We start from the raw sequence: 21,456 nt of genomic DNA, 5'->3' as shown, positions 1-21,456 counted from the left end.
TTCAAGACACCCTAAAACATCCTTCTCATCATTTTAAGTACCTAGTTTTGAAAAGAAAAAGTGTTTTCAAGACCAAAAACAGTTTGGCCGAGAACTTTTACAATGCTTGGTGAATCCATTTGGCAATTCTTACTAGGTGTTATGCTACCAAATTTTATACTTGGATTTTGGGTGATATTGGCAAATTAGTTCCATGTTTTGACTTGGTTATGATCTTTCATGGTGTATGCATGATTTGAGGTATAATTTTGGCTTGTTCAAATGCTTTCCATAGAGTCCTTAAAAGTGTTTTTCATTGTTTTAGTCTTGTTAAAAGTTTTGTCTCAAACTTTTCTTCTTTAGAGTTTAGCTTTCCTTGTTTTTGTGCTTTTCTTGCTTGTCACTAGGCGTTCTTTATTTTGTCTTAGTAGTTTTCTTTTCTTGAAACTCTTGGGATGTTGTGGCTGAATCACTTGTAGTGCATTTGAAAGGTTTTGAACAAGTTTTGAAAAGTGTTTGCTTCACTCCTTTGGTGGATTTTGAGTGCTAGCCTTGCCTTGTTACTTTGGGAGAGTGATCTAAACATTTGGGTTACATTTTGGGTTGGATTTGGTCTCGGTTTTCATATTGTCTAACCTCTAATCCATTTATTTTGTCTCGGATTTGAGTGTTTTTGTTGTAGGAATCATGGCAAGTTCATCAAATGCACCTACAACAAACAAAAACAATACATTGATGAGATTGCTTCGGAATTTGGAGTTGTCTAGGAAGGAGGCCTTTGAACAATTGAGAAAAGACAAGGAGCAAAGTGACCTAAGAATCCAAGAGCACATTCAAAGGCTTGAAGCTAGGGAGAGAGAAAGAGAGCCTAGGAAAATAGGGCATTCGAGGCGCAACCCATCACAAGAGAAGCAAACTCTAAAGATTCCTAAGTTCTATGGTGGAAGTGATCCCAAAATCTTCCTTGATTGGGAAGCTAAAGTTGATCAAATTTTCAATGAAAATCATGTAAAGGATCAAGCACAAGTTGATCTAGTAGTTTTAGGATTTTTGGAGTATGCCAATACTTGGTGGCATAAAGTTTGTAAGAATTATGACCAAGGGCCACCCGCGGCTTCTTGGATGGAGATTAAATCTCTTATGCGCGCTTGATTTGTTCCTCCCTCCTATAGGAAGGAACTTCTTTTGAAGCTCTAAAGGCTTCACCAAGGTTCTATGAGTGTGAGTGAGTACTTTAAAGAATTAGAGTCTAAAATGCGTAGGGTTGAAATAAAAGAAACTAACAAAGAGAAAATAAAAAGATTTGTGAGTGGTCTTAAGAGAGACATACAAGACCAAGTAGAGTTGTATGAGTACTCCACTCTTGAAAATGTTTTCACACTTGCCCTAGGGATTGAAATTCAATTGAAAAGAAAAAGAAGGGCAAGGAAGAGTTACTCACCCAACCACTACTTTAGTCACTCATGGAAGGGAAAGGATAAAAAGTAACATGATAAGTTCTCTTCTAACTCTCATCAAGAACCACCAAGTAAAAGTAAGTCACCAAGTGATCACATTCACCATTCCACTTATCAAAGATCAAGTTCCATTAAATGTTTTAAATGTTTGGGTTATAATCATATTGCTTTAAATTGCCCAACCAAAAGGACCATGATCTTAAAGAAGAGTAATGATGTTGAAAGTGAACACTCATCTCCCCATTCTCTTTCATAAGAATCTTCTTCCTCTAGTAAAACTAAAATTTTTGAGAAAAACCCTATGTTATTAAGGCGCATGATAGGTCAAGATCAAAGTGAGCTTGAGCCAACTCAAAGAGAAAACATTTTTCAATCTAGATGCAAAATTAACAAATGGGTTTGCTCTCTAATTATTGATGGAGGAAGTAGTACCAATGTAGCTAGCACAAGGTTGGTGGAAAAGCTTTGCTTAGAGACCATTCCTCATGCTAAGCCATACAAGCTTGCTTGGATAAGTAAAGAGGGAGAAATAGATGTCAATAAACAAGTCCTAATTAACTTCTCTATAGGAAGCTACAAAGATGAGGTGCTATGTGATGTTGTTCCCATGGAAGTCACACATATCTTACTAGGTAGGCCATGGCAATTTGATAAACAAAGTTTACATGATGGCCATACAAACCAATACATTTTCTTCATAAATGGGAAAAAGACCACTTTACTACCTCTATCACCTCAAGAAGTTAATAAGGATAGAAATATAATAAGAAAAGATAAAGAAGAAAAAGAAAAGGGCCAAGCTTTCACCAAGGTGTTACTTGCCTACAAAAAAATTCTTCCAAAGCAAGATGTACATCACCCTTCCTTCTCTTCCCAAGCCAAAAAGGAAGGCCCAAAGCACAAGCAAGAGAGGAAAACTAGTCTAGAAAAAAAAGATGGCCTAACCAAAGCTGGGGGTAATACCCTTAGAAAGGATGGAACAAGAGCTCATAAAAGGGAGGCACAAATCCTCCCCCAAATCAAGTCAAGCTCCATCTACAAAGGCTTAAAGAATTTGTGGTCAAATGCTCTCCAAGGAGGGGAGGATGATGAAGGATTGACCCCAACCAAGGATGGAGGCAAATGCTTAAGAAGACTAAGCATGTTTAGAAAGCAAGTTCACTAATCCTTCATCCCTTTCATTTGTGTTTGCTATTTTTGATTCCCTAAGTTGACTTAGTTGAATCAACTTTAGTTGACTTGTTGACCTTTGACTAGGTTTGACTTGTTGACTATAGTTGACTTGACTTAAGCCAACATGCTAATCTATGTTTATTTGCTTTGTAGGTTAATTAGGAGTAAGAAAGCAATGCTAGGTGGCGCATGGTGATTGGGGAGCATAAATGATGTGGATGAGAGAGTAAAGCAAAGGCATAAAGCATAAAGTAAAAGGCATGAAGCAAGTGTACCTATGTACCTTTGGTCTCCTTTGTGTTTAGCACACTTTGGCCACTTTTTGGAGACATATGAGACACATTCTTTGTCTCCTTTTGTGCTAGAACGAAATTAGCCTTGCACACACCATAGTTAGCTCTTTTGTCTCTCCTTTTTGTAACCTTATTTGACCTAGTTTCTAGAAGCTAGGGTTAGGTTTTTGTAGAGACATCCTTAGGTATCTTTTATTTGCTTAGAGGCCCCTAAACTCTTCTATATAAGGGGTGCTCCTAGACATGTAAAAGGGTTGAACATTTTGAAGTAAAAACACTCTTGTGTCTCAACCATTTGTGAGAGTTTCCTCCCTAGGGAGTGAATACTTTTAAGCCTTATCTTGCATAGCAAGTGGCGGCACACATCCACTCATCTTCAAGGTTGCCATGGCTTCTAGCCTAGTCTTGTAGTGGCGTGTTTCTCACATTTTTTCCATTTTTTTCCTATCCATTTTATGTTTTTGTCTTCCTTTAATTGTTCTTGGTTTTCTATGGTTTATGTGCTTTCCATTTCCTTTTTGTTTTGAATCAATCTATCATCTTCTTCTCTTGAGCTTAGTGAAAGGAACCTTCACATCTAGATAGCTTGCTATCTTAATGTCCAGTGGGGATTTCACTTAGCTTTCTTAATCAACTCACACCATATTCAATAATCTTAAAAAGAAACAAGATAATCCTTCATCAGGATTTCACTTAGCTTTCTTATTCAACTCACACCATATTCAATAATCTTAAAAAGGAACAAGATAATCCTTCATGATACTAGCTAAGCTCTCATCTAACCTAACTCTTGCTTTTCCTGTGTGCTAGTGACATGGCCCCTCAACGTAGGAACTCTCAGCCTTCTCAGGGTGACGTACCAGATATCGCCAGGGCGATAGAAGCAATGGTGGCTGCTATGATGCAATAGAGTACCGTTATGATGTAACAACATGAAGCATCAATGCTAGGGTAGATGCTGAGGACGCTCACAGAAAATACATGGAAGCCCTCCACTAGCTGGAGGAGAATAGGGTAGCCGCCCCTGCATTTGGTCCTGAGCCACGACCTACTACCAGGGAGTGGAGCCTGGAGGATTTTCTCAAACACCGCCCAATGAAGTTTGCGGGCAAGACCAGTCCGAACGTGGCAGACCAGTGGCTAAAAGATCTAGAGAGAATATTTGATGCTAAGATGTGCCCCGAGGAGAGTAGGCTGGTTTTCGCGGTGTACATGCTCACAGGTGAAGCTGAGCACTGGTGGATCAGAACGAAGTCCATCATGTAGGAGAGGCAGGAACAAATCACTTGGGACGTCTTTAGGAGAAAATTCCTTTCCGAGTACTTCCCCGACAACGTCAAGTATGCTAAAGAGGTAGAGTTCTTGTAGTTGACCCAAGGAAGCAAGTCTGTGGCTGAGTATGGAGAAAAGTTTAAGCACCTCAGTCGTTTCTACACCATGCCACTAGATGAGGAGTGGCGATGTAGGAAATTCGAGAATGGCCTCCGCGGAGATCTTCGTCTGATGGTGGCCCCACTTTCCATCAAGGACTTTGCAGCCTTGGTGGAGAAGGTTAGGGTCATGGAGAGGATGAAGGTGGAGGTGGAGACTCAGCATTCACACCAACAGAGAGTGGGAGGACCATCGAGATCTAGGCATAGGCACGAAGAGAGGAGGAAACCCTACACTAGGCCCCATTTCCAGTCTTAGGGGTCTAGGGAGTCTTCTCTCCAGCAGAGCAGGATTCAGTGCTACTAGTGTGGGGGACCACACAAGAGGAATGTTTGCCCATAGCTTGCAGGCTTCAAGAGGTGCAACAACTGTGGCAAGGAGCGCCACTTTGGGAGGAACTGCCCCACCCTTGCTAGGGTAGTGACGCGACCTCTAGTACAGACTCCTGCGCAGAACCAGCAGATGAGGGGAGGCAACAGGCCTCAGGCGTCAGGCAGAGTTTACGCCATGACAGGAGTGGAAGTAGCGGGTTCAGGTAACCTTGTTATAGGCCATTGTTTGATAGCTGAGAAAACTTGTTGTGTGCTATATGACTCTGGAGCGACACACTCATTTGTGTCAGATGCATGTGTGAAAAAGTTGAGTTTGCAAGTGTGAGCTGCAGTGTGAACTTGTGGTGTCTACTCCAACATCAGGTTTGGTCAGGACGTCGTCCTTGTGCGCTAGGTATCTGGTGGAGGTAGAAGGCGGAGGTATAAAGTGAATATGATCTGCCTACCTCTACAAGAGTTGGAAATGATCTTGAGGATGGATTGGCTCTCTGCCAATCGCATCCTTATAGACTGCCGAGAGAATAGGTTGTTGTTTCCCAACTCAGAGGAGCCTGAGTTGTTATCATCCCAAGGAGTCGTGAAGGAGATTCAGAAGGCCACGCAGTACTTCATAATTTTCACTCGTCTGGAAGTGGAGAAGGAGGAAGAGGCATCGATCATACTAGTAGTACACGAGTTTGAGGATGTATTCCTAGAGGAGGTACCAAGGTTGCCTCCCAATAGAGAGGTGGAGTTCTCTATAGACTTTGTACCAGGAACCGGGCCAGTGTCGATGGCTCCATACCGTATGGCTCCGGTAGAGTTGGTGGAACTCAAGAAGCAAATAGAGGATTTACTAGGGAAGCATTTCATCTGACCTAGTACCTCGCCTTGGAGAGCACCGATATTGTTAGTGAAGAAGAAGGATCGGAGTTCACGGCTATGTGTAGACTACAGACAAGTGAACAAGATGACCATCAAGAACCAGTACCCCCTCCCGAGAATAGATGACTTGATGGATCAGTTGCATGGGTCGGGTTATCATCAAATATTGGTGAAGGCAAATGATGTGCAGAAAACGACCTTCAGGTCCCGGTATGGACACTACGAGTATGTGGTCATGCCTTTTGGTGTGACCAATGCTCCAGCGGTGTTCATGGACTACATGAACCGGATATTCAGACCGTTCCTAAATAAGTTTGTCGTAGTCTTCATAGACGACATCCTTATCTATTCTAGGACTCAAGAAGAGCATGCCGAGCACTTGAGGCTAGTGCTAGGTATTCTGAGGGAGAAGCAACTATATGCTAAACTGTCCAAGTGTGAATTCTGGATGGATGAAGTGCAATTCTTGGGACATGTGATATCCGCCCAGAGGATAACAGTTGATCCAACGAAGGTTGATGCAGTAGTTAAGTGGGAAAGTCCCAAGTCAGCAACTAAAATCAGAAGTTTCGTGGGATTGGCTGACTACTATAGGAGATTCATAGAGGGATTATCCAAGATAGTGGCACCTTTGACACAACTCACACGGAAGGACCAACCTTTCACCTGGACAGATAAGTGTGGGGAAAGCTTCCAAGAGCTTAAGCGGAGGTTGACGAGTGCTCCAATCCTAGTAATCCCCGATGTTGGAAAACCCTTTGTAGTTTACTGTGATGCCTCTCATCTAGGGTTGGGTTGTGTGTTGATGCAGGAGAAGAAGGCAGTGGCCTACGCTTCGAGACAACTCAAGGTGCATGAGAGAAACTACCCCACTCATGACTTGGAGTTAGCGGCTATTGTGTTTGCCTTGAAGATCTGGAGGCACTACCTCTACGGTGCCTAGTTCCGTGTATTCAGTGACCACAAGAGCCTCAAGTATCTATTTGAGCAGAAGGAGCTGAATATGAGGCAGAGAAGATGGATGGAATTCTTGAAGGATTATGATTTTGAACTCTTGTATCTTCCAGGGAAGGCAAATGTGGTAGTAGATGCCTTGAGTAGGAAGTCAGTGCACGCCGCTCATCTTATGATAAAGGAGGTGGAACTACTAGAGTAGTTCAGAGATATGAAACTACATGTGGAGTTGGGATCAGAGTTCATTAGATGTAGTACCTTGACTATATCTAATGACTTTCTAGATTCAGTTAGGGAGAGATAGTTGGTGGATGCCAACCTGAACAGGGTGAGGGAACAACTTGGGTGAGATGAAGCAAAGGATTTTGCTTTGGGTAGTGATGGAATACTCAGGTTCCAAGGCAGAGTGTGTGTGCCTGATGACATCGAGGTGAAAAGGGTAATCCTTGAGGAAGGGCACAAGATTCGTCTTAGCTTGCATTCGGGCATGACTAAGATGTATCAAGACCTCAAGGAAGCTTCCTGGTGGCAAGGGATGAAGAAGGATGTGGCACAGTTCGTGTCCGCCTGTCTGACCTGTCAGAAGGCAAAGGTGGAGCATCAGAGACCCAGTGGGATTATGCAGCCCTTGGAGATACCAATGTGGAAATGGGATAGCATCTCAATGGACTTTGTGACCCATTTGCCATAAACTTTTAGGGGGCATGACACCATTTGGGTCATAATGGACTGACTGACCAAGAGTGCGCATTTCTTGGCGATGAACTTGAGGATGTCTATGGCTAAGTTGGCTCAGCTGTACATCAAGAAGATTGTGAGGTTGCGTGGGGTGCCTTCGAGCATTGTATCAGACAGGGATCCATGGTTCACATCACGATTTTGGCAGACCTTGCAGAATGCTTTGGAAAGCAAGCTCGCGATGAGTTCAGCCTATCATCCTCAGACAAATGGTCAGTCTGAGAGGACAATCTAGTCACTTGAGGACTTGCTACAACATGCATATTGGATCACTTGGGCGCTTGGGATGAAGTGTTACCATTGATTGAGTTCCCCTATAATAATAGTTTCCATGCGAGCATTGGAAAGGCGCTATATAAAGCTCTTTATGGCCGAAAGTGTGGGACTCCCTTGTGTTGGTATTAGGATGGGGAGACAGTGTTAGTTGGAACAAAGTTGTTGGAGCAGATCATCGAGAAGGTGAGGTTGGTGAGGGAAAAGATGCAGGCCTCACAGAGCAGACAAAAGGCTTATGCAGACCGTAGGAGGAGGCCCTTGGAATTCGAGGCTAGAGATCACGTGTTCTTGAGGGTGACCTGAACCACTGGTGTGGGAAGGTGATGAAGGATTGACGCCAATCAAGGATGGAGGCACATGCTTAAGAAGACTAAGCATGTTTAGAAAGGAAGTTCACTAATCCTTCATCCCTTTCATTTGTGTTTGTTATTTTTGATTCCCTAAGTTGACTTAGTTGAATCAACTTTAGTTGACTTGTTGACCTTTGACTAGGTTTGACTTGTTGACTATAGTTGACTTGACTTAAGCCAACATGCTAATCTATGTTTATTTGCTTTGTAGGTTAATTAGGAGTAAGAAAGCAATGCTAGGTGGCACATGGTGATTGGGGAGCATAAATGATGTGGAGGAGAGAGTAAAGCAAAGGCATAAAACATAAAGTAAAAGGCATGAAGCAAGTGTACCTATGTACCTTTGGTCTCCTTTGTGTTTAGCACACTTTGGCCACTTTTTGGAGACATATGAGACACATTCTTTGTCTCCTTTTATGCTAGAACGAAATTAGCCTTGCACACACCATAGTTCACTAGTGCATATTTGACATTTTACTTCGCCTTATAGGCCTCGGTTATAGCGGAACCGAAGCCTATAAGGAGGCGGTGGCATTTTTGCAATTTCGTCCAACTATATTGCCTCGGGTGAATGCAAAACCGGTGCAGTAAGAGGTTTTAGGCCTCGGTTGCAAAAGAACCGAAGCCTATAAGGCAGCCTAGTAACCAAAATTTCAAAAATGTCATCAGCGTCAGCACTTTTGGCCTCGGTTATTAATTGAACTGAGGCAATATGAAGAGGTTTTTGGACTCGGTTAAAAAAGAACCGAGGCCTATAAGTCAGCCAGTAACCCTAATTTCAAAATGTCACCCGCGCCGCCACATTTGGCTTCGGGTCTTTATTGACCGAGGCCATAAAGGGACTTTTGGCCTCGGTTATTAATTGAACCGAGGCAATATGAAGAGGTTTTTGGCCTCGGTTAAAAAAGAACCGAGGCCTATAAGTCAGCCAGTAACCCTAATTTCAAAATGTCACCTGCGCCGCCACATTTGGCTTCGGGTCTTTATTGACCGAGGCCATAAAGGGACTTTTGGCCTCAGTTATTAATTGAACCGAGGCCATATGCCCTATTTAGTTTCCCAAATTCGCGACTTCGCATTGTTCACCTTCGTCCCTGAGCGAACACTTTGTGCGCGGTGGATGCATTCTTGTCTTCGTTTTCTCGTGCGGTGGTGTTTGGTTCATCATTGGTGAAGGAGGCGTGCTCGCGGCTCACGGCAAAGGCATGATTTGGTGGTCATTGTCTTCCTCTGTCTGCGGTGGTGATGGCGGCACAGTGGTAGGGTTGCCCGCAACAGTGGATTGAAGTTATGCTTCAAACGGCGGTGGAGGTGCTGGATCTCTAGATCTCTTGGCTCTACTGGTTCATGGTGGTTTGTCGTTGACGCATTCAGACCAGTGAGTGTCGTGGTGAGTTGCTCGTTCAGTGCTGGTGAAGGTCTGGCTGCGACAGCGTTTGCCGACGATCTCGGTGGCGAGGACGAGCGCAACAGTGCTAATGATGGTGTGAGCGAAGTACCCCTATGGCTTCGGGTCCCAGGGAACCGAGGCAGAAAAGTACCCCCTATGGCTTCGGTTGACACCCGAGGCCAAAAACGACCCTTTTTGGCCTCACCCCAATATGCCTCGGTTCTGGAACCGAGGCAGAATATCAAAAACAACTGGGGCCAAAAGCCCTTACTGCATTAGTGGTTAGCTCTTTTGTCTCTCATTTTTTGTAATCTTATTTGACCTAGTTTCTAGAAGCTAGGGTTAGGTTTTTGTAGAGACATCCTTAGGTATCTTTTATTTGCTTAGAGGCCCCTAAACTCTTCTATATAAGGGGTGCTCCTAGACATGTAAAAGGGTTGAACATTTTGAAGTAAAAACACTCTTGTGTCTCAACCATTTGTGAGAGTTTCCTCCCTTGGGAGTGAATACTTTTAGGCCTTATCTTGCATAGCAAGTGGCGGCACACATCCACTCATCTTCAAGGTTGTCATGGCTTCTAGCCTAGCCTTGTAGTGGCGTGCTTCTCACATTTTTACCATTTCTTTCCTTTCCATTTTATGTTTTCTTCTTCCTTTAATTGTTCTTGGTTTTCTATGGTTTATGTTCTTTCCATTTCCTTTTTGTTTTGAATCAATCCATCATCTTCTTCTCTTGAGCTTTGTGAAAGAAACCTTCACATCTAGATAGCTTGCTATCTTAATGTCCAGTGGGGATTTCACTTAGCTTTCTTAATCAACTCTCACCATATTCATTAATCTTCTAAAAAGGAACAAGATAATTGTAAGACCCGTGGAATTTAATTAATTAAATAAATAAATAATTAATAAATACGAGAGGGGTAATAATTATGACATTAAATTATGGTTGGTATGACGTGGAAAAGTGCTAGCTCATATGGTTGAGAGCACTTTGATTGTGCGAGAGAACTTGGGTTCGAGTCCTATGTATGCTAACTTTTGATGTTATGGTTTTGTTATTTAAATTTATGAAAACATGTTCTTGTATATTATGATAATTGAAGTGTGATTCCTAGCATGAAATATGAATTGGTTAAATGGTTTGATAGTGATTTGGCAATTGCATGGTTATGGGTTCAAGCCTTGGAGAACTTACATTAAACTTTATATTTTTGGCATTTTTGGTTTTGACGTGAATATGGAAAGGTGGGAAGGAAACCTAAGTGAATGGGCAGCCAAAGGAGGCTGGAAGGGCAGCCATAGGGAGGGATTGAATGGCACATTATGTCTTATTCAATGCCAATTTCGTTTTGGTAATTAACCCCTTAGTTTAGGCACACTTTAAAAAGGAAAATTAGGTTAAGGGCTAAGGATTGATAAGCTGGTAAACTATACCTAAAGAAAGAGCGAAAATCTGAGAGAGTGTGAGAGGTTATGGGTGATTTTGCGTGGCTGAATAGGGAGGAAGCAAGGAAGGTGGGTGATCAAGGGGGGATCCTACAAATTGTCAAGCTTAAGCGAAGGAGAACCAGGTTAGGGGAGCTGGACTCCGCGATTTTTGCTTTAAAAAGAATAATTACATGTGATGTTTGATAATTGAATGTCTATCTGCTGTTGTATGCTTGAATTTCTGCGTTTCTGGAAATTTTCCAGAAACTGCCTGGCGGGTGATGAATCACCGCCAGGCGGCTCATCTGTTTATGCGAGTTTTGGGGGTTCTGGGAGGGGAAGCGCCTGGCGGCCGGGCTGGTTGAACCGCCAGGCAGCGCGGGGCCATTTTTCCTGTTTTGGGGTTTTCTGGAATTCTGGGTTAAATCTAATCGGTGGGAAAGCTGTTGGTGATTAACAATAGATGAATTGGATATTACATGGTGTGCAGTTTACGCATTAGTAGGTAGGAATGAATGAAACAGTGATTTAATGTGACGGAGATGAAAGCGGAGTGCCTTTGGGATGAAATTGTCGTGATCCTTGCGGGGTAGGGTGGTAGTGAGATGGGGGGACTGAAATTATTGGAGTTGTTATGCCAAAATAGGAGGAATTGCATTGAGATAGATGATAGGTGATGGTTGTGAGGGTTAACAGTGGCGAAAGAGAACAGGATGGCTCTCAGGTCTGGTACATCGCCTGGCGGGAGATCAGTTACCGCCAGGCGGCAGCGTTACAACAGTGGTAGACTGAAGGTCTGGTTAGACTGGTTTGGGCTGAAGGAGTGGAAATTCGTGCAGTGGGGTAATAGTATTGGGTGTGAACAAATTTGACTACGAGATGAATTGGAAAATTAGGAGAGTGTAGACTTAAGTATGACTAATAAGATGGGGTCAATTATGGGGTGGACAATGAGAAGAGAATGTTGACAGATAGGTCTTAGGGCTGAAAATACATGCAGTGAGGGGAGTGCTTTTTCGTCAGATTGGGTACCAAAAATAGAGGGTGACTTCATGTGAGCATAATGGAAGGATTAATCACGCTGTGGTCAGACTAGGGGATAATGTGTATATGGATGATATGCGGTTGATGGGGGAATCTTCTAAATAACCTTAATTAGTGTAACTCATAGGCAAGATAGGATGAGAGGACTCGAATGGATATAACTAGTCTTGGGATTAACATATTCATCAAAAATGAGTGTTTTAGATAGTACAAACGCAAGTATGGAGAATAACATAGGAGTGGAGTGTAGATAAACCAACACGTGACGAGGTTCTGAGATGGCGCTTGGCGGTGGGGTTCAACCCGCCAGGCGGTAGCAACGGTACAGTGGGTCTGAATATCAGGAGGCGCCTGGCGGTGAGAGGTATCCCGCCAGGCGGTAGTGGGAGCAGTGGTAGGGTATGAAGCGGTGGCGCCTGGCGGTGGGGGCTGACCCGCCAGGCGGTAGCTGATAAGTCTGTATAATTTGAGGCGCTGTGCGCTTGGCGGTACGTGACACCCGCCAGGCGGTCTGGAAGCTGGTAGCGTCTGGCGGCACGTGTCCCCCGCCAGGCGATTTATACTGTTGCAGCTTGAGTTTGGATTATGAATTTGTGATCTACAGTGCGTCTAGTGATGCTTTAAGGGTGAGATTGCTGGTGTTCCTTGAGTTGTGGCTCGGAACGTATCCCTTGAGTTGTGGCTCGGGATAGGGGTTAAGCACGTGGTATTCCTTGAGTTGTGGCTCGGAATAGCATCTCTTGAGTTGTGGCTCGAGATGGCGGATGGACACGAGGAACCCTGGAGTTGTGGCTCGGGTTGGCGAGTGTTGCCGGTGTGAGTGTGCTGGTTGTGGCCAGTACGGATGGGTCCAGATGGATTGCCCACCTCAGTTGTTGGCTGACGAGTTTGGTAGTCTTGGGACGAAACAGACTATGTTCGTATATGGAAACTCTACCTGGCGTTGCGGTGTATGATCCGTAACATGTTTTCCCGCACGTGCTCTATCGGTTGTGGCCGATAGGTATGGCAGCAAGTCACCTTGAAGTAATCCTCAAACGTTGTAGAACACGAATAATCTGATTGAGGGTCAGATGGTAGGAATTAAAGAATTGGGTAATGTGATATGTTTATGTTATGTACGATATCTTGTGTTGATATGCTTATGTTTCTGCAACTTTATTCTTGTGATTTAATTGTTAAGCTCACCCTATCTGCGTGTGTGTGGCGATGATCGTGTACGCGGTACACGGGAGCAGATTCTGTTGATGCAGGTGGCTCAGGTGACGCTTAGCCGCAGAGAGGGGTTAGATGTGGGGAAAATGCTTATGTTTCTTTATTGCCTTTGAAAACAGTTGTAAACCCTGATGGGTAATTTGATGACGTGTTGTTTTGGTATTCATAGACTTTATTCGATGGTTTAATAAAGTTTTTAAATTTTCCCGCGTTTTGGGAAAGTGAGGTATTATTAAATGCGTGCGGTTTTAATTTATTTACTTTATTTATTTATAAATCAGTAATATCCTGACGGGATGTTACAATAATCCCTCATCATTTGGTATCAAGAGCCTAGGTTATCTTGAATATGGTGTTTTTCATGTGCTAACCTTGTCTTGTTGTTGCTATCTTTGTATGGTTCAAATCCACTTCCACTGCACACAAAAATAATGTTGGCAGAAACTGTTCACGATTTTAAAAGATTAAACTGCACTTGCTCAGTGATCTAAAAATTACGTTCTTGATGTCAAAAGAAAGCTCTGTTAGTCTAGTTTATAACAAAAAAAGAACCAATGCATTTGGAGTTTTGTGGAGAGAGTTATGATTGAAATAGTGAGCAAAGGTCAGAGCTGCCGAGATCACCGCGAATCAACGTTTTTCAGGTTATGTTGGGCAGTTTTGGCTACTGTTTTTGTTACTCTTCTTACTCCTAAATGTGGTTGGATAACATGTCTTTGGATGCTTAGTCTTTGAGACTCAAATCCATGAGTTTAAATGCATGATAGCTACATGTTTGTGTCTTTGTGTATGTCATGTTGAGTCTTTAAATGTGTCTAACTTTTGCTTGAGTCATATGTCATATGCTTCTTTGAGTTTTCTTATTCTTGTTTCTAAGTATTTGAGCTATTGCATGAGATCTATGCCTTTTGTTGTAGCTTGCTCCTTGAAATTGATTTTGACCTAATTTTTAAGGAACTAAGTGTTAAAGACACCCTAAAATATCCTTCTCATCATCTTAAGTACCTAGTTTTGAAAAGAAAAATTATTTTCATGACAAAAAATAGTTTGGCCGAGTGCTAATGTGTTGCTTGGTGAATCCATTTGGCCATTTTTACTAGGTGTTATGCTACCAAATTTTATACTTGGATTTTGGGTGATATTGGCAAATTAGTTCCATGCTTTAACTTAGTTATGATCTTTCTTGGTGTTTGCATAATTTGAGGTATAATCTTGGCTTGTTCAAATGCTTTCCATAGAGTCTTTAAAAGTGTTGGGCCTAAGGCCAACCCAAGAAGTGCCCAAAACACCTAAACCTAACCCTAACACCTCATTCTACTAACTTTCAGAGAGGATTGTTCCCCTACCTCCTTGTAGTTGAACGTAGAGCTCTGCCAGGGCATCTTCCGTGCAACCATTGTTTCACTCTAAGGTCTCATCCGCTTTTACTGCACTGGTTGAGTCGTCGTATTTTCCCCTCTTCTCAGTGAACTTCAGTGCTCCCACTCAAGGTAAGGGCAGCTAGCTTGTTCTGTTCTTTTAAGTACTTTGTTGCTTGGTTTACTTCTGGTTCACGAGTATGAGTTAGTATGTTGTTGGGTTCGCCTGGAAATGGTTGAAAAATGTATTTTTGGTTGGGTGTGCTGCCTTGTATGTGTGAACAGGGGCGAGAGCTGATATTTTCGCCCAAGCGAGCTCGTCTCGCCCAGGCGAGAATAGCAAAAGCTCGCCCAGACTTTTCTGCTCGAACCTTCGCCTAGGCGAGCGGCTGCTTTTTGAGCGACGAAATATCTCGCCCAGGCGAGACAGTCTCGCCTAAGCGAGAATCCGCGAAATTGCCCAGAGTCACTGTCGCAGTCTCGCCTGAGCGAGAGTCTACAGTTTGAGCGAGAGCACTCCTCTCACCTGAGCGAGGACTCCCAGCTTGAGCGAGTCCTAGCTTGGGTTTTGGCTATGCTTCGTTTCATGAATATTATTGGTTGTTTGATTGGCTGGTTTAGTGATTTATTGTATAAAGAGGGTGGATATGCATGTACTATGTATGTTATGGGTGGGAACTAATGATTTGATGATGAGCTTGGCATGATATATGATTGGTGGTTGGTCATGTATACTAAATGACATGTTAGAACTTCATGATTGATTGATTATGTATGAGTAAGGTTTGTGTAGGACATAATCCCATGACCCTTGTAGTGGGGCTCGTGGTGGTGCCTCATCATATGGACATAATTCTGTGGGCCCTCCTAGGGGGAGTTCACGGTGGTGCCTCAGTTATTGGACCTAATTCCATGAACCTCGAGGTGAGAGTTCACGGTGGTGCCTCAAGATTAGGACGTAATTCCACAAGGTTAACGTGGTGGTGCCTCAAGGCCAGGACGTAATTCCATGAAGTCCACGTGGTGGTGCCTCTTGTAAGGGTGTAATTCCGCGAAGGCCTTGTGGTGACGCCTCACTGCTAGGACGTAATTCCACTGTCTCGTGGTGGTGCCTCATTGAGCGTATCCGGATAGTCAAATCTTGGTGTCTTATATGGTTTGGTGCCTCATATGTGAATGTCTGCCATTTATGCTTGAATATGAAATTGTATGTTGAGTGTATGATATGAGAACTTTTTCAGTAGCTTACTCTTTGCTGGTTTGTATGATTGTGTGTGGTTTCCTCCTTTGCGATGATCATCAACCTTGTTGATGTGAGCAGATGTGAGAACCTCTGGCAGTGGTAATAATAATAGAGATGCTACGGTTTGATGATATCTTGGACGACTATCGGGCTCACTATAGTGTCTTATTAAATGAGAAACAATTAGATAAAGAAAAACTTTTAATCAACCATAATTATTATGCAATGAGAATGAGAAACATTGTACAAAATTAATCAACTATTCTGATTGCTTCTGTCCGAAAATATCTGTAGAGTCAATCATCATGGTTCACATATAGAATCTTATTATCAATTTCATAATGAATGTCATTGTTTCAATCCTAAGGTCAATTATCACTCATCTGAATTATTTATTTTGGAGCATGAGATCCCTTACGATTGTTCTTAGCATAGAGCGAAAGAAAAAATAAATATTTAAATTACCATAATTTTTAAACTATGCAGCGGCATGAACATTAATCATAATCATTACAATTTTAATACATATAAAATTGTTTACCTTAAAGTAATCCGTCAGAAGAGGTGGAATAGTATGTAATTGTAACTGTTGAAGAAAAAAATAAAAAGGTTGGTTATGACACGCTTTTCCACATGGGATGCATATTATTACCGCTGTTATTAGAATTTAGGCTTAATTACTGTTTTAGTCCTCTAATTTGTTAGCAAATTTTAAAATGGTCCTTCTATTATTTAGAGTCTCAATTTAGTCCTCAAGTTTTGAAAAGTGACTCAATTTATTCCTCTCTATTTAATTTAAACAAACACCGTTCAAACAGTAGTGAGGTGGCACAATTGTACTGATACGTGTCAACGTTTTTAAGAGACAAGCGCAATTGACGTGACATATGTTGAAAAGGTTTAACTTTGTTTAGAAATGGGAATCATGAAACCCTAAATTTTTCCTAGCATCCTAAATTGATTCTTCTCCTCTGCTACGTTGCTGCACAACATTCTTCTAATTATTTTGGCCCCAGATTTTGTTGTTGAGAGACATGTCCAAAGCCAACTCCTGTAAGTCTTGCACTTGTTTACACAATGAAATTCGTGGTGTGTCTTCTCTTGGTGGTGGGTGGAAGGGGTTGGGTGTGTCTCCCATTTGTCAATGTGGAGAGGTTGCTGTACCCAAAACACTATACCCAAAACCCCCCAAATCAAAACCCTATATCCCCTATACCCAAAATCCACAAAACCCTAAAACACCAGCCATAAAATTTGAAGCACAACTCACCTGGAATATGCTCCACGATTTCAATTACAGATGATAACCCCAAGAACGAAATTGATGTTGCTCCCATTTCCTCACACCAATGCAATGCCTCGACAAATCTTTTTCGCCCCTGATCCCAATTCCAATATTAGTAACCCTAATTACATTCAACCCAATTCACCTTCCACATAAGCACAGTGTAACGAGCCACGTAATTCGAAGTGAGACAGAGTAAAACAACCATGTCACTGTTCCGTTATTCATTTTCACGTTGTTAGCTTTGAGGACTAAATTGAGTCACTTTTGAAAACTTAAGGACTAAATTGAGACTCTGAATAGTATGACCATTTTGAAATTTGTTAACAAATTAGAGGACTAAAACAATAATTAAACCTAGAATTTAAAACAGAAAGATAACGTAAAAAAAAACACAAATAAATAAAATAAAATAAAGTAATGGTCACGTCAGCCAAACAATCCAACAGTCATTAGTAACTAGCCGTTAAGTTTTGAAAAGTGGTGTCACCGGACAAATATTCCATGGTTGCAGTCGTTCTGTGTGGTGTTTTTAGTGTTACTATAAATTTGCGTAGGAGAGTACCTGCCCACTTCCATTTCCTCCTACATTACATGCCTTCCTCCCTGTGCGTAGTCTTATGGGTGGTTCTTTTTTCCTGTGTGTTCATCCACAATGGTCCAATGATAATGTTGAAACAAGGATGTATGTGTGCAGTATAGAGAGAAGAAAACACAGAAGAGGAAGAAGAGAGTAACACAGAATGAGAGAAAGAAGCGGTTACAAATATGAAGAAAAGATTACAATTGTATGCAATTCCTATTTATAGGAATTAACAGCTAGTATAACAATGCCCCTTCCATGAGATAAACGTTGTCCTCAAGGTCAAGGTTTATAACAATGCCCCCTACATGAGATAAACCTTGTCCTCAAGATTTGAACGAGGGATAGCTATGCTTAATATCATAAAAAAACTCCTAAGTGACATCTTCAGGCAAATGATGTTTCCATTTGCGTAGGATTTTTGTGATTGGCAAACTCCTCCATTTGGCAATGATTCTATCAAGAATTGCTTCACCTTCCTTATGGAAGGTTGTATCTTGCACTTCACTGGGAAGAGATGTTGTAGTAACTGTTGTTCCCACGTGCATGCGGGATGTCGTTGGAAAGGTTAATTTGTAGGCAACTATCTCTACGTTATCCGTCACCTGAAAAGTTCCATAAAACTTTGGAGAAAGTTTCATACAAAGTCCCCTACGTTAAATGTTATGTCTTTGAAGATTAAATTTTAGAATTTTGAGCATTTATTCTCTTTGACCAAGCTGGGGTATTCACTTGGTAAATATGGAAGGGTAACAGGAACACAACTAAAAAAATATAATTTAGTCGTCGAAATAATTTAGTCACAAATTAAAATGAAAATAGCAACCAAAATATAGTAATCGCAAATTTGTCACCGAATTTACGACCAATTGTAAACTTTTAAAGATTTCAAATGTGATATTTTGTTTTCACGACAACTTTTGGCCTGTCTATGTCCTTACTTAAGTAGTTCCATGTACTTGCTTAAGTGATTGTCTATGGATCATTCATTTCAAAGGGGTAGTGATCTTTCAATGGGTGATGTTCTCCATTTGAATCACAAGCGTGAATGATGCTCCAATGGGGCTGGCCCTAACGCGTTTAAAGGGGATTCGATTGGTGGTCTATGAAGTGAGAAGAACATATATGGTAAGCAATCAAAACTCTCCATTCTTGGATTGTTTATTTGAACCATTGCTAAGCCCTAATATGTGAAAATTGATTCCCAATCGAGGTCCCCAACATTGAAGGCGAAGCTGTATGTGAAGAGGCATAAGAGGTGATTTGCTTGATATAAATATTATGACTTGAATAAAACCAAATATTGTTGTTGCCTTTTAGTTATTGACTATATTTAATTTTACTTAGGAATAGTTCTTTGTTCAGTTTAGTTGCATGCATCAAGTGGAACATCATTTAGTGAATCTTATACATGACTTGAGCTTTGATAAATATGCATATAATCTTTTACTTATATTTGTATCATTCATAACAACTAGAATCCAAGGCATTAGAAGTCAATTAGTTACTCTTAACAATATTTTCTTTTCTTGGTTATGTAAGCTTTATGTTTATATCAATAACTTGATTAAAAGTTTACTCTTTTTTTTTTTTTTCATTTTGGCAATTAATCTCGTGAATGTGATTTCAGTCGTTTCTGTGGAATGTTTTGGCCTTGAGATAGAGAAATGTAAGGACAATGGAAAGAGGTTCAATTTATTCCCTTGGTGAGTTCTGTTGAAATTCACTCTGCTTTAAACTAGATAGAGGTTGGCTACATTACACAACATTTTGGTCAAACACTATTTCGTATGGGGTAGTGTTTATAGCGGAATGATAGTTTGTATTATACCACCACTCGGCTAAAGATAGCCATTTACTCCACTAATATGGGGCGTTAGAACACATGAAACGTAACATGAAAGGTAAGTAAGTTTCGAGACAACGGTTAACGACCTCAGTCTGACCGTTAGTTTGAGAGTGGTAGCTTGAGGATAATTGAACTTGAAGTGCATGAACAACCATAAATTCCTGCCAGAAGTTACTGATAAAGATGGAGTCTTTGTCATTGGTTATGGTATTGGGAAAACCATGCAGTTTGAAAATATTATCTAGAAATGTTTGAGCCACATCTTTTGCTGTGTAAGGGTGATGTAGAGCCATAAAGTGATCGGCTTTGCTTAGTCTATCAACTACCACAAATATAACCTTCTTTCCAAAAGAGTTAGGTAACCCTTCTATAAAATCATAGTGTCTAGGAATGGGCAATGGCGGTAACAACCCAGGTGGTGGAACAATTTCATTTTTTGAACGTTGACAAGTGGAGCACTAAATAAAATCCTTAACGCTTTTACTCATACCCTTCCAATAAAAAAAGGGCTTTAATCCTATGCAAAGAGGCATTGATTCCTGAATGACCGCCAAATAGAGAAGAATGGAGCCACTTTAAGATGTCTTGGCGCAGGTCAATGTTATTGCCGATGACCAACCTGCCTTTTCTTCTTAGCTCATTAGTAGTCCAAGTATAATGTGGATGAAGATTAGGATGGGCTTGTAATTCCTGGACTAGGTGTTGTAAATTAACATCATTTAAGTAAGAATGATGTATTTTATGAAGCATATTCGGCTGGAGTTGATGGAGCACTAACTAGGTGCATTCTATATTAGAGTGTCGTGATACCGTGGTTAGTCGTCATCCGCAACAAGATTTTCCTTTCCCAACTTATATTCAATGGAAAAATCAAATTCCATCAACTTGAACAACCATTTTTGTTGAAATACCGTGGTTAGTCGCTGATCAAGGAGATACTTTAGGTTGTAATGATCATTGTTGACTATAAACTTGATTGGCAATAAGTAATGGTGCCATTTCTGCACAACAAAAACTACTGCGAGTAATTTTTTTCATAAGTAGATAAGGCCTCTTGTTGTGTGCTTAGGACCCTACTAATAAAGTTAATCAGGTGGCATTCTTGCATTAGAAGAACTCTTATACCTGAACCCGACGCATCAACCTCTAGGACAAATTTCTTATCAAAGCTAGGTGAAGCAAGCACCAAAGCTTGAGTCATGGCTTGTTTTAATTGCTGAAAAGAATTTGTTGTTGCATTGGTCCACACAAAGACATCTTTCTTTAGAAGTTCTGTCAACGGTTTTGCTAAGCAACCAAAGCCTCTGATGAACTGACGATAATACTCCGCTAGACTAAGAAAGCCTCGAAGCTGTTTAATCGAAGTGGGGACTAGCCAATTGAAGATGCCTTCAATTTTGGATAGGTCTATAGAAACTCCTTCCTTATATATGAAATGGCCAAGATATTCCACTTTAGTCACTAAAAAAACACTTGGTCAGTTTTACATATAAAGAGTGAGCACGTAAAGTAAGAAATACTTGTTGAAAGTGATGAAGGTGGTCTTCCAAGGTCCTGCTATAGATGAGTATATAACTAGCATAAACTTCCTTAAGAGCGGATGAGAAATGGAATTCATGAGGGATTTAAAAGTTGATGGTGCATTTGTGAGGCCAAATGAGCATGACTATGTATTCATAGTGGCCAACATATGTTTTGAAGGTTGTTTTATGGATATCCTCAAGAGCCATCTGAATTTGGTTATAACCTACCCGCAAGTCAATCTTTGAAAATATGAAGGAGCCATGTAATTCATCCAAGAGGTCATCCATAAGAGGAATAGGAAATTTATTTTTCACTATAATATTATTCAGGTCGCGGTAATCAGTACATAAGTGCTATGTGCCATCTTTCTTTCCTACTAAAACCACCAGACTAGTATACAAACTATTGCTATGTTGAATTACCCCACTCTGAAGATAATCCTGCACCAAGCGATCAATAATATCTTTCTGAGATTTTGAACATCGATAGGGTCGTATGTTAACAGGATCGACACCTTGGAGTAAAAGGATTGTATGATCAAATCCCGGTCTGAAGGGTGGCAAAGTTGTTGGCAGCTGAAAAATATCCTCAAATTCTTTTAACGATTGTTGAATGGAAAATGATAAGTTAATAACCAAAATTTGACTACTTATCTTACTACCTGACTTGGCATTTCATATTTTATTTTCTA

General features: G+C 41.2%; 1 protein-coding gene across 1 annotated transcript; it reads left to right on the top strand.

Moving 5' to 3' along the window:
* The first annotated feature begins 4,339 nt into the window (after window positions 1–4,339).
* LOC114163524 lies at window positions 4,340–5,521 on the top strand. Its single transcript, XM_028047831.1, has 4 exons — window positions 4,340–4,453; window positions 4,676–4,868; window positions 5,029–5,085; window positions 5,175–5,521. Exons 1-4 carry the CDS (start codon window positions 4,340–4,342, stop codon window positions 5,519–5,521), a joined length of 711 nt encoding a protein of 236 aa, XP_027903632.1.
* Window positions 5,522–21,456: the final 15,935 nt, after the last annotated feature.

Source organism: Vigna unguiculata, chromosome 9 (assembly GCF_004118075.2).
Source record: "Vigna unguiculata cultivar IT97K-499-35 chromosome 9, ASM411807v1, whole genome shotgun sequence".
NCBI classification, from domain to species: Eukaryota; Viridiplantae; Streptophyta; class Magnoliopsida; order Fabales; family Fabaceae; genus Vigna; species Vigna unguiculata.
The sequence above is the reverse complement of the archived record's forward strand: the minus strand, read 5'-3'. Positions and strand labels throughout refer to the sequence as shown.

Coding starts and splice junctions, on each gene's coding strand:
- LOC114163524 (XM_028047831.1), top strand. CDS start 4,340: ATGCCACTAGATGAGGAGTGGCGATGTAGGAAATTCGAGAATGGCCTC. Junction 4,454..4,675: donor TTGCAGCCTTGGTGGAGAAG/GTTAGGGTCATG, acceptor GTTTGCCCATAG/CTTGCAGGCTTCAAGAGGTG. Junction 4,869..5,028: donor AGTGGAAGTAGCGGGTTCAG/GTAACCTTGTTA, acceptor CTCCAACATCAG/GTTTGGTCAGGACGTCGTCC.